Genomic DNA, 16927 nt, shown 5'->3' with positions numbered 1-16927 from the left:
ATATGTTTGCATCCGCCCAAACAAAGGTCTCCTTGTGCACTGGGACTACGTACACACCTAAGGGCTGGAACCTAGGGGCACAATGCACTCTGACTGCCCCATGCCGCGCCACTCCACCCTGCCCTATACTGCTTTCTGTTCTATGCTAATAGAAAGGAGAACACAGACAGCTGGCTGAAGTCTACAGACTCGATCTCAAGATCCACTGACAGGTAGCAACCACCAGCTTGCACCGTGCTGGGCTAACTCCAAACCCTTCTGAGTGCTAACTCTGACTCCTGGTCCCCAGAACACCAAGACTTGCTTTTGTGGGACAAGAAGATGCCCAAGGCTGAGCTAGGACCCTGGTCACACCCTGAAGGCTGCACCCCAGGGAACTCCATGTTCTCAGCTCCATGTGTGGGGAAGACCTGGCCACTGAAGTCAGGAGGAGGTCTGAGCTCTGTGGCGCCAAGGGACCAAGGGGCTGAGGGGTTAAGTGGTTGGTTCTCCTGAGGCAGTGACCCCTTCTGCATCCTGGCCCCTCACCTTGCCCTGGTGGCTTGCCAGGCCCAGAGTCTGGTGGCAAATGGCACTGAACTTAGAATTATGACTCTCTAGCAGAGGAGGAACATGAAATACCAGAGAACATGGTCTCTCTCCAGGGACATAGTCCCCTCTCTTGCAAATTCGACAGGTGACTGCCCAGCCCTTGTACATCTTCAATAGCAGGGGAGTGGGGGACCCTCCCATTGCGCAGCCCCTCCCAGCTCTACACAGTTCTGATGAGAAGAATGCGTTTCTGCACCAGGGCTGGGATAAGCCTCCCCATGACACCCTTCCCTACTCCCCGGGATCTCGCCCTACCCTCTGGGTCCACAGACCTGCCTGATCCCCTTGTCCCTGCATAACACTGCAGAGACTTGGGACACTGCCTGGGATCCCTGTGGCTCTTCTGCAGTCTCCTCACTGGAGAGGCCTCCTGCCTCCTTAAAACTACCCCATAGAATCCCTGTTCCACTCTCAGGACAGGGTCCAGAGCTGAGCACAGGCCTGGAAGATTCTAAGCTGCATTGAGCAGCAGCAAGATTGTCACCTTCTTCATCTCAGGCATTACCGCAATTAACATGGCCACTGGTAGCATTGGCCATCCTGCATTTATTCACTGGGTAGGGGGGCTCCAAGTGCATGCAAGCTCTGTGAGCTTTTCTGTGCCTGCTTGGAGCCTGCCCAAGGCCCTGGTGGAGGCAGGGGCAGGGGGACTTGCTCACCCTTGCAGGACCTTCCGTTGGCCGTCATGGTGTAGCCCTGCTCAGGACATGCACACTGGTAGCTCCCTGGCACATTGAGACAGCGGAAGGTGCAGAGGATGCCGGCGCCTTGAGCACACTCGTCGATGTCTGTCGGAGAGAGGTGCAGCCCCTGGTGAACCTCATCCACCCACAGAGCCCAGCCACTGACAGTCAGCCTGTCCCTGTTACAGCCACAGAGCTTAGGGGACCATTTTTTAAATGAAGACAAGGGGACTGAGAGAGTAGAAGAGAGTTGCCCGAGTCCACGAAGCAAAACAGGACTCCCACTCCAGTGCTCATGCCCGAGGGCTGCTCCCTGACTCCTACTACCAGCTGAGGGGACAATCAGATGCCAGTCACGGGCACCTATGTAAACTTAGTTCTTCATCCCCCTGAAGTCGGGACCACTATTCCCATTTTACAGGGGAGAAGGCTGAGGTCAGAGTGGAGAGGCAATCTGCCCAAGGTCACACAGACAGGAAGCTGCAGGGCTGGGGCGTGAACTCAGATCTGATGCTAAAACCTTTCTGTGTCCATGGCCCAGGAGGGACTCTCGGAGAGCCTGGCACAAGGGAAAGGAGTGCCTCTCTGGAAGGCGGCCCTTGGACAGGGGAAAGGTACCTGTGCAGGTGTGCCCATCCTCAGCCAGCTGGTAGCCCTGGCGGCAGTAGCACTGGTAGGAGCCGTAGATGTTGGCACACTCCTGGCTGCAGCGCTGGGCCTCACACTCGTTCACATCTGCAGGGACACCAGCAGGCAGTCATGGCAGGGCCCAAGTCTGCCTTGGAGAGCCCATCCAAATGCCGTCTGACAGCCAGGCCCACCAAGCTCCCTGGGCTGGACTGGGGTTGACCCATGCGAGGGCCAGCTTTCCTGCCAGGCCCGGTGACTGGGAAGGGATCCGTGGCTTCCCAGGGGTCTCAGCCAACTCACCTCACCAGGAGAAAATGAGGGAATTTCCTCCAGCCTGGGGAGGGGCTGGGAAAGACCGTGCCAGGTAAATGGGGCCGAGACCCCATGGCCCTCTAGTTTGGCCCCTCACCCCCTCACTGAGCAACCTGGTGGCCTTACTCCACACCAGTCCCCATTGAGCTGGGCCAACAGCACCATGAACACATATGGGAATAATGTTACAGCCCTTCCCTCAGCCACAGGCACATCCCGCATAGGTGGGTACACGGACCTTGGAGGCCTCAGATACCCCATTTGTGGGTACAGATGACACAGAGACCCAGCCTCTCTGGACTGAGGGAGCTGGGGCCCCAGGACCTCAGCAGGGGAATTCAGGACAGAAAACAACAGGAGGAAGGTGAGCGTGGAGGCCAGAGAGGGTTGGGTCAGACAGAGGAGGAGGGAGGGGCCAGCGTGGGTGAAGGTGTGAGGGTGAAGGGTCGGGGAAGGCTCCGGGTTTTCCACGGTGGGTCTGCCCCCTGTGGATACCAGGCAGCATGGGGTCAGAGATGAGGGCCAGTGTACCTTCACAGTGCTTGCCGTCCGCTGCTAGCAGGAACCCAGAGGCGCAGGAACAGCGGTAGGAGCCTAGTGTGTTCTCACACGTGTGCTGGCACAGGCGGCCTGGTGAGGCCCAGCACTCATTCACGTCTGTGGGAGGGCAGGCAGCAGGCACAGGGTGGGTGGCCCTGAAGCCAGCTCCCTCCACCCCCAGGGGCCATCCAGGGCCGAAGGGAGGCTAAGTAGGAGAGGGACCCAAAAGGAAAGACAGGGAGAGGCCAGGACAGGCAAAGAGACCAGGTGGCGGGGAGACAGCAAGGGTGTCGGAGGAAGGCGAGAGGAAGAGGCCAGAGGGACAGACACAGGCAAGGCAAGAGACAAGAAGAGATGGTGACAGAGACTGAGGGAAGCAGGAAAGACCAGAGTAAGAGGGGCAGAGCCACAGGGATGAGACAGGAGGCACTGAGAAGGTGGGGGCGGGGGCCAGAGCCAGGCCCTGGCAGGCCCAGCAGGAAGATGAGGCCAGCTGGAAGGCGGCCTTGGGGACTCCAGCAGGTGGGCCCCACTCAGGCAGTGGAGGTGCTGGGCACGGGGAGGTGGAGTGAACAGAGGGCAGGGGCCCAGCCAGGTGTTCCCCACGGGTCCTGGCCACCAGCCTACCTACCGATGCAGCCCCGGCCGAAGGCGTCCCGCTGAAAGCCCGCTTTGCAGTCACAGCGGTAGGAGCCGGGGAGGTTGTGGCACACCTGGCCCTCACCGCAGCGGTGCACACCCGTCTCACACTCGTTCACGTCTGTGGGGGGTAAGCAGGGTACCTTGAGTCCTGGAGCTCCCTCCACACACACCTCCCACGGGTGGGGAAGCGGACAGGCCGGGCTGGCTGGCAGGGTGGGGGTGGCTGGCCTTACCCACACACTTGGCCCCATCATCGCTGGTGTGGTAGCCGCGCCCGCAGATCAGCGGGTTCCTCTGGCACGTGTAGGAGCCCACTGTGTTGATGCAGCTGAAGCCTGGCCGACATGGCTCGGACAGTGACGTGCACTCATTGATGTCTGCAGAGGCAGGTGTGGGTGAGAGGGAGCCTGGCATGGCGTCCTCCCAGGGCCACACTGGGAGGGGTCGGTCCTAGGCTCCAGACCAGCCCTGGTCAGAGCTGCAGGGCCAGACTGTCCCACCTCTGTACCCCACTACCCAAGGGATACACCTCCCAGAACCCAAGCACCTGATGGCTGGCCCTATGCCCTCTCATATCTGCCCAACAGAGCAGCTGGAGGCAGGGCGGGATCGAGGTTGGGTGCTAGGATAACTACACCAACCACGTGCCAGGGGTCTAGGTGCCGCGGAAGTACAGCACATTAACAAGAAGTTTTAGAGGCACAGAGACTAAGTTAGCAACCCCTTTTTGCGAAGGAGTTGTTGGGGGGCGCAGAGCGGGTAGAATCTCAGACCCACTTGGGGACTAGGCCGGCGTCTGTAAACCTGAAAGTCTCAACCCTCGCGTGCAGCACGGAATCATTCTAGGAGGTCTCACTAGCATTCTCCGAAAATGGGAAATTTCAGGGGGTGTCACACGCAGTACTGTGTGGGGACATTTGTGTTCCAGATCTTCCTGGATGTGTGTAGATGTATGTGCCAGGTCATGATCTATCACATAGCCACTGCTGACTGGTTAAAAAAAACTGGATACTCATTCACATCCAGTCCAACCCCACAGATAGCTTCACAGAGGCCACTGAATAATAACTCAGCCAAGGTTTAACAGCTCAAGGTAATAGAAGCAGCTACACTTTGGGGGCGGTGGCGCCCCCAGGGTTGAACACTTGACATGCCCATTCACAGGTAGGGACAAGGGGGCTGGGAGAGGAATAAAGCAGCAAGCCAGGCCTCCCTGGTCTCTAAAGCCCTCAAAGCCCCCGCAATGCCTCCAGTAGAGCCCTAGGCTGGTGATCCCCAGTGCTGCAGCCCCCACTCACCCACACAGTTGCCTTCAGGATCCTGCAGGAAGCCATCCATGCAGCGCTGCCGGGCCTGGCAGTAGAAGGAACCCTTGGTGTTCTGGCACAAGAAGCCCGCCTGGCAGGTGTGCGTGCCCATTGCACACTCATCCACGTCTGCAGCGGAGAGGCTGGGTGTCAAGGGCTGGGGGACAGGTCCTGCCTTTACACCCAGCAGCCCTGCCCACACATCCCCGCCCGCAGACCCGTGACCCCAATGGCTACAAAGATCTCTCCGGGAAGCTGGCAGAGCCACACTGTTGCTGGCATGGCCTTTGTCCCAGGAGTAATAGCAACATGACCATGTTTACTGCACTTCTGCTCGGTCCCACCATTGTTCTGGGCACTCTCAGCCCAAAGAAGTAGATGTCATGACACGCCCCATCTTACAAACAGGGAAGCTGAGGCACAGACAAGGCTCTACCGCCAGGGAGCACTGCACCAGGACCAGAACCTGGGGGACTGGCTCCCAAGCCTGCTGTGTTAGCCGCTGTCCCACACTTGCAGGGGGAAGAAGTGGGGATGTCCCCACCTTGTGCCTAAATCTCTAAGGTAAGGTCATGTGTTCACACTTTAGGGAGGTAGCACAGGTAGCAAGACTGCCTCAACTCTGGAGACTTTCTTTCTGTTTCTGGAACATGCCAAGAGTGCTTCTTCCCCACACCCAAAAGGCCTTGGCATGCCGCCCCCTCTGCCTGAAGCTTCTCATTCAGGTCTCAACTCCAACATCACCTCCTCCGGGGCCTCCCTGGACCCACCACTTACAGGGGTCCCCACCCCCAGTCACTCTGCCATCTCCATTTGCCTATGTGGACTCCACTGCCCCCACCACGAGGTCAGAGAAGGGCCACAGCACCCCACCCTGGATCCCTGGTACCCAGGACCTGGCAGGCACATAAGAACAGCTCAGGAAGTACTTGAAAGGATTGGATGAAACCCCTCCCTCTGCTTAGAAGGCTGGAATTTTCCAGTGAAAGGGATGGAGTGAACCCTCTGTGGGCTCCGCCTCAATGTATAAACCAGGCCACAGCAAGGGGCATAACTGGCACCCAGACATCAGCAGGCAGGGGCAAAGCCGGGGTGGACCTAGCCTGCCCTCACCTGCCTCAGACTCCCATCTCTGCCCCAAACACTACCATCGTGGGGTCTTCCCACCAGCAGGAAACCCAACTAAGCGGAGCTTGCTAGAAAGGAGGGGATGGAGAGAGGCACGGCCAGGCCTGAGCGTGGCCAGGGCAGGACAGGGGTGGGGCCGGGGAGGGGTGGGGCAAAGCTGGCCGTTGGGCAGGACAGGGGTGGGGCCAGGGAGGGGTGGGGCAAAGCTGGCCGTTGGGCAGGGCCTCCAGTCGGTCCTTCTGGGCCCTTCTCACCTTCACACTCGCCATCCTTGAGGGCATAGCCCGGTTCGCAGGTGAGTGCCGTGTAGCAGTGGAAAGAGCCCAGCGTGTTCACACAGTGCTCGCCCCGGCTGCACGTGTGCAGGTCCGTCACACACTCGTTGATGTCTACAGGGAGAGCGAGGCTGTCAGAAGCTGCAGAGTCCCTAGGACAGTGGCTGAGTGCAGCCAGCAGACCTTGGGCCACCAGGAGGGAGAGAGCTCCAGGTCCCGCCCTCAACGTGCTCACCATTCAGAGATGTGGCTGATGTCTCAGCACCCAGACATCCCTTCATTCAACAAAGATTTATTGAGCACCTGCTATGCACTAAGCACTGTTCTTGGCACTGGGTGTACATCAGTGACCAAGACAGAAATCCCTGCCCTTGTTGGGCAGACACTCAAGGGGAAAGGACACAATAAATACATAAACAAACATAAATGGAGGTGGTGCTGAGTGCTATGGACAAAACAAAGCAGGACGCAGGAGACAGGGAGTGCCCAGGTACAGTGGGGGGCGTTGTAGGGGAGTGGGTCAGGGATGGATTCTCAGAAAAGAAGACATCTGAGCAAAGATGATACAAGATGACAGACTGGGCCATGCAGACAGACCAGGCAGATGGGTCAGGGACGTGAAGGCCCTGAGAAGGAAACCAGCTGTGCAGGTTCAAGGGCCCGCTAGGAGGTGGGTGTGCTGCAGGGGAGAGAAGGGAGAAAAAGGGGGAGCAGGAGGAACAGTGGGAGCCACAGAGAGTTCCAAGCAGAAGAGAGAGTGGTCTGATTTAATTGGAGCAGGGATCCCTGGCAGGGGCTGGAGAATAGGGGTGAGAATCCAGGCAGGAGATTCAGTGGCTCGGACTACCTTTTATGGGCTGGGACAAGCAACTGGATTCTGAAGTATTTTGAAGCTGAAACCAACAAAACCCACTGATGGATGAGATAAAAGTGAGGTGGGAGGAGGGGACAGGTGGCAGTGAGGGCCGGCTATGAGGTGTAGGCTGCGGGGGAAGGTGGGAGCCCTGCTGGCCGTGAGAGTTTGAGGGTGAAGAGACAGCCAAGGACATGCCTTGGAGTTCACACAAGGGGTCTGAGTGGGATTACTAACTTGAGAATGGTCAGATGGCTGAGGCCACCCAGGGGAGAGAAGTACACGGAGAGGAGGCCAAGGACCAGCTCCTGGGAGATTCCAGGGATACGCAGTTGGGGAGAGGAGAAGCCAATGAAGGAGAGAAAGGACGCATAAGGGAGGTGGGGAGCCACAGAGGCTCAGAAACTGTCCCCGGGCCACAGAGGCCACCAACTCAGAAACCGCCCCTAGGCCACAGAGGCCACCAACTCAGAAACCACCCCCAGGCCACAGAAGCCACCGACTCAGAAACCACCCCAGGGCCACAGAGGCCACCAACTCAGAAACCACCCCCAGGCCACAGAAGCCACCAACTCAGAAACCACCCCAGGGCCACAGAGGCCACCAACTCAGAAACTGCCCAGGGGCCACAGAGGCCACCAACTCAAAAACTGCCCAGGGGCCACAGAGGCCACCAATTCAGAAACTGCCCCAAGGCCAGCGCTAAGCCAGTGTGGAGGGCAGACCCATTTACTCCCTCCTGGTGCTCCACTTTGTGGTGGCAGCCAGGTGCACTAGTCCTCTCCTTATCTATCCATTCCACACATCCTTATCTATCCATTCCACACACATAACTCTGTGCCAGGCTCCTGTGACCAAGCGGGTGTATCAGCCCCAGCCCTGGCCCTCAAGGACAGGCAGGTGGAGGCTTGGGGGCTCCGGCCAGAGAACTACCCACTGTGGTCTGGACCATCAGAGCCACTTCTCAGGAGTGGTGACATTCCAGTTGAGTCTACAAGGATGACTAGGGGACCAGGTGGAGAGGTGGAGGCCAAGGTCCTGGGGAAAGAGACCCTCCCAAACTCACAGGTGAACCAAACAGTGTCAGACCAAGCACACCTGGGGATGGCTGGGAATGGGGAGGAGGGAAAGGGACAGTTCTGGGCCAGTGGTTTCCAAGGAAGGCTTAGTTGGGCAAGATAAAGACTTCTGATTTATAGGCTGGACTTATAGAAGGAGACCGTTCCCAGGACCCCAGAAATGCCCATAACCCAAGGAGCCTCCCACAGCCTGGAGGAATTATGGTAATAAATAGCAGCACCATGAGCAGAGGCTCACCAGGGTCAGGTGGTTTAGAGGACATCGTTCTGCAAGCCCCATTTCTCAGAGGAAGAAATCAGCCTTCCAGTAGTGCTGTGACTGGACCAGAGTCAGACGGACAGCCATGTGGCAGATCAAGAATGGAAGTCAGAGCGCCGGGCCCAGAGCTGTACCCTTGCCCCATCATTCAGGCACTGCTGCAGTGCCACTTCATGGGGGGCTCAGAGCTGGGGGCTGCCTCCCTCACATCTTCTTGCAGCCCGGCCCACCTGGAACATTTTTCCCTGTGCCCAAGACAGTCTTCAAAGTTCAGACCAGAAAAGGCAAATGGTAAACACAGGGGAGTCCCTGGCACAGGTCGCACCCAATACTGTCCCACTTTGATTTACATACCTCCAGTGATGGGGAGTTTACTACCTCTGCAGGTTGCCTCAGTGTAACATCGGTTGAATTATAACAATGATGTCACAAGACTAGCAAATTCTTTAAATGGACGAATTCATTCAATCCCCACAATGACACTTTGAGGTAGGTGCTGTTATCTCATTCACAGATGAGGAAACAGGCTCAGAGAGTTTAACCAACTGTTTTAAGGTTTTATATTAGAAATTGATGGAGCTAGGATTTCAGCACAGGCAGGCAGGCTGGCTGCAGAGGCCACACTCTTGATCCTAGCATGAGCCTCCCATCTCACCTGCCTGGGTTAATAAACAAGTGCAGAGCAAACAAATGAACTGCAGGAGAGCCCAGTGGACGTTTGTGGACATACAAATGACGGAAAGAATGCGCCGCAGGTGCTAACACGACGGGATGAACACGTGTTCGAGGGGCATGGAAGGATGAAGAGGCGCTGACGGGTTTGTACAGGATGAACAAGGAGGGAAAGAAATAAAGGAATGCGTGTGAGCTCATAAATTTTGCTGAATGGAATGTGCCCTTGCTCTTTCATTCCCAGAACCCACTTTGCAGCTGCCTGGGGACCCCTTTTAGCGTGAGGTCTTATCTCCAGGCAGCCAGAGGAGCCTGCGTACTTAGGCATCGTGAGAGGGCAGAGCATCGAGGGAGGGGTGCTCATGGGCCCTGGTGGGATCCGCCTTCCCAGACGCACACACACGGACCCAACACAGACAGGAGGAGCCGGCTGGCTGCTGGCAAGCAGGGTCAGGAGGCGCATGTTGTGCCGACAGCTAGAGGCCTAGGGCAAACATGTCTGCAGCAGGCGTTCAGCCTAGCACCATGGGCTCATGTGCCCAGCGGTGAAAGGCGAGGAAGGAAGGGGATATGTCTAGGCTGGACATGGTCCCCAAGCACAGAGAAGACAAATGGGGCTCTGGTCACACGCCCTGACCGCACTATGTTCTGATCTTACTTCCACACCTTTATTCGAGCTGTTCCTTCCACCCCGCATGCCCTTCGCGATTTCCAAATGCTACCAAATGCTAACCCGATGCCACAGCTGGAATGACCTTGCCCTCTGCTCTTGTCTCTGTGATGGCATTTACCACAGCCTGCCCTGAGTCCCAGCGACTTTGGGTCCATCTTCATCTGGGACCACAAACTGGAGGAGGACAAGGGCTTACAGTCCTCTGCGAAAATATCAGAGGCTGCAAACGTATGCACAGAGCACTCCCAGAGCCCTGGCGCCTGGCCCACGTGGGGCCTAAGAGAGGGGAAGAAAGAGGCATCACTGAGCACCGACCCAGGCGATGTGCAGGCCAGATGCCGGTTATGAGCCTGCACCCAGTCCTCTGGCCCCACGGTCAGAGGGGAGGAAAGGGAGGCTCAGAGGAGAGCTCCACTGCTCAAGGTCACATAGCAAAGGAATGCCAAGCTGGTGTGCAAGGGGGGCTCTGCTGGACCCCAGCTTCTGTCCACCAGCCTCTGCGGAGGACCCTGGGGAAGGCATGTAGCTGTTGTAGCATGCTTACGGTGCCCGGGCTCTGTGCTACCCCGCACACGTCACACAATCATCAAAAGAGGATCAACAGCCTCCTTATTACAGATGGGAAAACCACGGCTGGGGGAAGACAAGTCATTCATCCAAGGCCACAGAGCTTCTGGGGGTCCTGCTTGGAGCCCAGGCCTCCTGCCTCCAGACCCCACACATGCTATCCTTCTCCCAGCATGTCTGATCCCCTCATTTTCCTGCAGCCCAGGTGGGGTCCACGATCCACTAGGCCACACATCCAGTTCCCTGACACACAGACACGTCCCTGGGGAAAGCAGCCTCCGGGTGGAGCTGGCAGCCAAGCGGGACAAGACGCCAGGACACAAGGGCATGACATAGAGCACTGCGGTGCCGGCTGTGCTGAGAGCTCACATGCAAAGGACAGGCCCTTTGGCATGTGGCCACAGTGTGGCAGGTTTGGCGTGGAGCAGAGCGGAGAGCTGTGACGGCGGGCGGCAGGTGGGGCCCTGGCTTACCCACGCACTTCCTGTGCGCATTGAGGATATAGCCATCCGCACAGAGCACTGTGTGGTTGACACAGTAGAAGGATCCCAGGGTGTTCACACAGAACTGTCGCCGGCTACAATCGTGAGCACCCATCAGGCACTCGTCTCGGTCTAGTGGCAGCCGCAGGAGGAAAAACAGAAGGACTGTTAGAGGGGCATGGGCTGCCACGGAGCATCAGTGACAGGAGAATGAGACCCAGCAAGGGGCGGGGGCCTGCCTGGGGCCTCCCCGCCTGACTGTGTGTAGCTGGGCCTCGGGCCCAAGCCTGAGCGTGCAGAGCTGGTCCCCACTGCCCCAGTAAGGACGGTGGCAAGGTGAGACTCAGAGAGGGTGGGTGGCTGTCCACAGTCACAGTGGGGACAGGACCAAAGGCTGCCTCCCGTACGCACTCGACACTTCCCACATCCACAGGCGCCAAGAGAACCATGCCACTGAGAGCTTGCAAAGTCCAGTACTTAGACCAGGCCAGAAACATAAACCAGGGAAGGGCCCGCAGGGGTTCCAGGATACTGAGTGTCTGTGCTCCATCCAAAAGGGGACGGGGGTGTGGACCCCTTGTATGCAGATTTCACAAAGTTTCAAGAGAAACCTGAAATCTGGAAGTGTTTTAAACATTCTTGTATTCAACATGTTTGGAACTCACTTGATTATTTCCAATGCAGCAGAGTTGAGCAGCGCTCCTCCACAGGGCAGGTGCCCCTCTGAATGCCCGTTGCAACCTGTGGCCTGGACCCTGGCTTTCACTGCCAGGGCCCCCAGAGGAGGGAGGGGGTCCTGGAGATGTGCAGACATGGGCCAGGCTGCATGACCAGCACAGGCAGAGGGGCCTCACAGGGCTGGGCCCAAAGGAGGCCTGCCCCAGGATAGATGCAGCCCTTACATCTTCAGGATCCTGGGAGACGGGGAGTGGGGCCCAGAGAACCCAGCACCACCTGGACCTGAGAGCTGCCCCCAGCATCGGAGAGGAAGGCCTGCCGGTCACTGGGCAAGTCTGCTCTCCTCTCTGGGCTCACAGGACGGTGTTTGTCCACATCAGAACATAGTCTCGGCTGGGGATGGACACGGGCTCTCAGCTTCTGAGAGGGATGTGGGTATTCACCCAGGCAGACTTGACTCTGTTCTCCCCAGACACCCATCAGGGTCTCATCTCTGAGCCAGAACTGCCATACTTCCTAGACTCTGCATACTCCATTTCTGTCCTGCCCCCAGGCAGGAGGTGAAGTCTTAAGACCTGTCAGCTTGGTTCTTCAGATGCCATTCACTGTGGGAACCAACCCAGCAGGTGCTGGATCCAATGGCCTCATTTTACAGTGGGGGGTCCTGGCCCACAAAGGCCCCACAGAGACGAGACCCAGACCTAGGCGGGGTCACAGGGGTGGAAGGAATGTGATCCTTGGAGAGCTAATCATCACCAATGTCCTTCATTTGGGAACACATTCAGCCAGGCATTCCTGCTGTCCAGCCTCCCTCCCACTCCCCATCGGGGACACTTCCGGCTGCCCTTGAAACAACTGGCATTGCTTCCCCTTCCCCCTCTCCACCCAGGCCTGGACAGGGCTGCACAGACCAGGGCAACCCTCAAGGGCAAGGAGAGTGGAGGTAGTGTCCACAGACCAGCAGTACCCATATCACCTCGTTAGAAGCACAAATTCTCAGGCCCACCCACCCAGACCTATTGACTCGATCTCTGGGGATTCGGCAGAATCTCAGGACCGCCTGTTTGACCCAGGCCTCCAGGGACTCAGGTGCACACCCCGAGGGAGAAACATTGCTCCAGGAAATGTGGAGCAACACCACGGGAGGAGCCCGGGCCCTGTTCCTCTGCAGCCCGCTGCAGCCCAGCCTGGAGTGCATGTACACACCGCACATACAGTGAGAGGGAGTGACTGTTTAACCTGCTCCACTGGGGGTGCTCATCATAGCAGCCAAGACTTTTCTCACACAAACTCAGCAGGTTTTAGGTACCAGCCACGCCTACCTGGAGGCCCCCATCACAGGCCAACTCAGGTTTGCACAGGTAGGAGGGCACCCCAAGGCACTCACCTTCACAGGACACGCCGTCCGCCATGATGGCATAGCCGGGAAAACAGGAACATATGGCTGAGCCCCCAACAGTGCTGCACACCTGCTTGCAGGGTCCGTTGTCTGGAGGAAACCACACAGAAATCAGAGACCACCAGGCCCTGGCCTTGGCCCACACTGGTTCATTCCCCATCCCTGGCTCTAACCTACTAGTGAGACACAGAAACAAGGCCCCTGGGAGGCAGGGAGGCAAGGAGGCTGGGAGACAAGGAACCCCACTCCTGGTCCTTTTCATAGGTTCATCCATTAAGTCTGCTCCAACACCATCTGGCGTCAGGGACGATGTTCTGGGTCTACCTCCCCCATCACTCAGATCCCAGCCCATGCCCTGAGTGACAGCAAGAACAGTGAGGAGATGGAGGAGAAGAGAGAAGGAGGAAGAGAAAGGAAGGAGGCAGGGAAAAAAGTGGGGGAAGGGAATGAGGAGAAGAACAATAAAGAAGAGGGCTTTCTAGGCATCGCTGAACACAGTCTCCACAACAGGTCAGCAAACCAGGATATGACTACCTCAACGTTATAAGAATGGAGACAAAAAGCAGCTAATTGACTTGTTTGGGGTCACGCACCAGGCCCTAGGCTGCCCCCCACATCACATCTCCTCAGTGACTTCCTCAGCTCCTCACTCAGTCCCAGGTAAGCCCATCATCCCAAAACAGAAGCACACCCTTTGGAGGGGCCATCTTGCACATATCCAGCACCAGAGAGCTCATCACCTGCAAGCAGCCCAGACCCACTCCCTGGACCCTGGGTCCTGTCCTGGAGACACCACCCCCACTGCTTACCTTTGCAGGTGTTGGGCTGCGGCAGTGGTAGCGGGATGGTGTTAGAGGCCACCTGGGAAAATTCTGACTTCAGTGCAGGCTCCTGTGGGGCTTCTGGCTGTGGAGGGTGACCCTCTATCATGGGTAGAGCAGAGAGGGGGTTGGGGGAGGTCTCAGGTCTTCAGCCAGGCCTCAGGCACTTCCAGGCACCTGCCCTTCTCACGCAGGGCACTGACGTTTAATCCCCCACCCCATTTCACGGGAGAGGAAAATGAGGTTTGGAGTGTGCATATACCTTGGGAAAGATCAATCTCAGCTACTGGGGCAGAGGGGGTGGAAGGAAAGGAGGCAAGGAAGAAGAGAGGGGGGAAAGGAAAAAGAGTGTCTAGATTAAAAACCAACAATCAATTCTAGGACCACTGGCTGGGAGGAAATCCCTCTGGATCACCATGGGCCCAGCGCTGGGGAGATAGCTGGGTTTTGGTAAGAGCCTGTCCCTGCACTCAAATATAGGACAAGGCGCTGGGGCCAGGTCCCTGCAGATGGAGCTCCAGGAAGGAAGCTTCTATTTTCCCTGCCTCACAAATCTCCCATCACTGGAGGCCTCAGGCTTCTGTGGGTTCCAACGTATGGGGTAGCAGGAGGTGAAGGACCCCACAGTGTGCACCTCAGGAATGCCACACTCCCCTGGCAAGATCAGCCCTGCCCACAGCTCCTGCCCTGGCCATCAGGGCCCTTACCTGGGCGGCAAGTGCGGCCATCATCCTGTAGTGAGAAGCCAGGAAAGCAGGCACAGTGGTAAGAGCCCACAGTATTGATGCAAAGGTGCTGGCACAGCTCTCCTGGGAGGAGAAGGCACTCATCCTGGTCATCGCCCGGCAGGCTGTTGGGCAGCTCAGCCTCTGTGCCCAGTGACAGGGCCTCTCGGCCCGCCATCTCTGCCTCTGAAACTAGGACAGGAGTTAGAGCTCAAGACAGAGCCAGCTTGGTCAGAGTAGGTGGCTGAGACCACCAGCTTTGGGAAATTAGTGCAGGTCCTCATCAAGGCCTCTGTGTGCCCAGCAGACAGCAAGGATAGATGAAGCAGGATGGATGGGTGGGTGGGTGGATGGATGGATGGATGGATGAATGGGTGGTGACTGGATGTGTGGATGAATGAAGGAGGATAGATGGATAGGTGGATGGGTAGATGGAAGGATGGGTGGATAGATGGATACGTGGGTGGATGGATGAATGGGTGTGTGGCTGAATGGATGGATGGGTAGGTGGATGGATAGATGGATGGGTAGATGAATGGGTAGATGAATGAGTGGATGAGTGGATGGGTAGATGGACAGGTGGACAGACAGACAAACAGATGGATAGATTGATAGGTGGGTGGGTGGGTGGGTGGGTGGATGGATGGATGGATGGATGGATGGATGGATGGATGGATGGATGGACGGATGGACGGACGGACAGACGTACAGATGGATGGGCAAATGAATGAACAGACCTCAAACAGTAAGAATGAACCCATCAGAGCCAGGTCCAAGTCTTCATCACTGAGTCCCCTACAATAGGACAGGGTCAGATCCACAAGGAAGCTCTCACTAAAGTGTTATAATGGATTCAGACCCCTAACTTCAGTGACATCAGGGAGGACCTTCCTTAGCAGCAGAAAGAGCTCCAAATCTGGGCTCCACTGGATCAGATGTGACCACTGACTTGGGCCTTCACTAGCTGGGTCAACTTGGGCAGCACTAGGCCTCTCTGTGCCTCCAGATTCTGGGATAAACCCATCTCCCAGGGTTGTGCTGGGGAACAGGTGAAAGTGGAAGAGAAGGCTCCTGGGGCTGAGCTTCCTTGGGAAGTTCTTTGTTTAACAGCTGTGGGGAAAGCATGCAGCTAGGACTTCAGGGAGAGGCCTACAGCCCCTCTAAGCTCTGTGCCAGCCCTGGGCCTCCGCCCTTCCCACCCAATCCAGGCAGTGGAGCCCACATAGAGAGTAGCTGCATGAAGTCACGTCTGAGGAACGTGTTTCATATGGAGGGTGTTTACATTAAGCTGAAGCCCAATCAGTCCCAGCCGGTGCCTCTAGACAGGGCCATGATGGCTGGCGGTCTGGCCCTGCAGAGACTCAGCACTGCATGCAGGGGGCGGACAGACCTGGGCCCAGGACTCCTCCTAGCACACCACAGGCTAGACAGCACCTCCAGGATTCAGGTTCAGCTCACCCTCACCAGCAACTTCCTCACAGGAGGAGGGAGCATTGATCTCTGGCCTGGATCATGCCTGACTCTGTTGCCCACCTCCCTTCCACCCACCCGCCCTTTGACTTTTGAAGCCAGACTTCCTCCCAAACTCTACCTTCAGCCAGACTCTTCGGGGTGCTAACCTGACCTTCACACCAGTACTCAACCAGCCCCTTAGAGCCAATCTCGGCAAGTAGCATTTCCTTGGACTCGACTTACTCTCTGTACCCACATCGGACTGGCGAGGGTGGTTGGTCCATCTGTTTTGGTTGATCTACCCAGGCCGGGCCTGGTCCAACCCCCATGCACTTTGCCCCTGCCTCATCCTGATGGGAAATCCAGGTATTTGTTCTCCCACCTGTACCTCACAGGATATGAGCTCTTCCTGTATGATCTCCTGGGCCCTGGCACCTGTGGACAGCAGGCATCTTAATCCCTATGCACAGACTTCTGCCATCTTGCATTACAGTGACAGAGATCTGGGTTGACTGAAGCCAAGGCTGACTGGGTCTAGATAAAACTCTGGGCAGCAGGAAGCCTGGGGCAAAAGTGAGAGTCATTAGAGCCAAGGTGTCCAGTCCTGGCTGTGCCAAAGACCCGGCATGTGCCTGGGGCAAGATCCTGCCCTTCTCTGGGCCTCATCTTCCCCCTCTGAGCTACTGAAGCATGGCAACGGTAACAGCAACAGTAGTGGCAATGCTGAGTGCGTCGCTAGGCACTGCCAAAAGCCCTTGACAGGCATCCTATCATTCATCCTTGCACTGAACAAGGTAAAGAATACAACACCATTTAATAGATGCCACAATGAAGGCTCTGAGAAAGAGCCTTCCTTCTGTGTGACTTGCCCCAGGTAAACAAAGGAACTGGGATTCCAACCAAGTCTGCCTGACTCCAGAGGTCAAGAGTTTAATCTTGATACGAGGATCTCATCTGTGGCTTTAATTCCCACTCCATGAAGTGCCCAGGACAAATCCACAAGGGACCCAGATGATGGTCCATAGGAACAGCGAAAAAACTGGGCTAGTGGTTCTAGAACCCACCTGGACATCTAGTCCCCAACCAGTAGAGGCTGAACATGTGGATACCCACAAAGCAGGCCTGCCAGGAATCTCATGGCGCCAGCCCCACAGCCACC

The 16927-nt window shown here is 57.0% G+C and overlaps 1 protein-coding gene across 6 annotated transcripts in view; it reads right to left on the bottom strand.

The window, feature by feature from the left end:
- The window catches only part of FBLN2 (fibulin 2), a 111160-nt gene that overhangs the window by 6270 nt on the left and 87963 nt on the right, over positions 1–16927 (bottom strand). For 2 of the 6 annotated variants that reach the window (XM_074033046.1, XM_005547884.5), the window contains exons 6-16: positions 14299–14508; positions 13580–13693; positions 12759–12860; positions 10685–10825; positions 6088–6222; positions 4697–4834; positions 3632–3775; positions 3388–3516; positions 2748–2873; positions 1893–2009; positions 1251–1379 (exon numbers count right to left, since the gene is read on the bottom strand). In XM_074033046.1, coding sequence (XP_073889147.1) covers positions 1251–1379; positions 1893–2009; positions 2748–2873; positions 3388–3516; positions 3632–3775; positions 4697–4834; positions 6088–6222; positions 10685–10825; positions 12759–12860; positions 13580–13693; positions 14299–14508 — 1485 coding nt within the window. Of the gene's footprint in view, positions 1–1250; positions 1380–1892; positions 2010–2747; positions 2874–3387; positions 3517–3631; positions 3776–4696; positions 4835–6087; positions 6223–10684; positions 10826–12758; positions 12861–13579; positions 13875–14298; positions 14509–16927 lie in introns of those variants that run through there. The other 4 variants (XM_074033047.1, XM_005547885.5, XM_074033049.1 and 1 more) reach the window with 2 other exon arrangements.

This window comes from Macaca fascicularis, chromosome 2 (genome assembly GCF_037993035.2).
Source record: "Macaca fascicularis isolate 582-1 chromosome 2, T2T-MFA8v1.1".
Taxonomy (NCBI): Eukaryota; Metazoa; Chordata; class Mammalia; order Primates; family Cercopithecidae; genus Macaca; species Macaca fascicularis.
The sequence above is the reverse complement of the archived record's forward strand: the minus strand, read 5'-3'. Positions and strand labels throughout refer to the sequence as shown.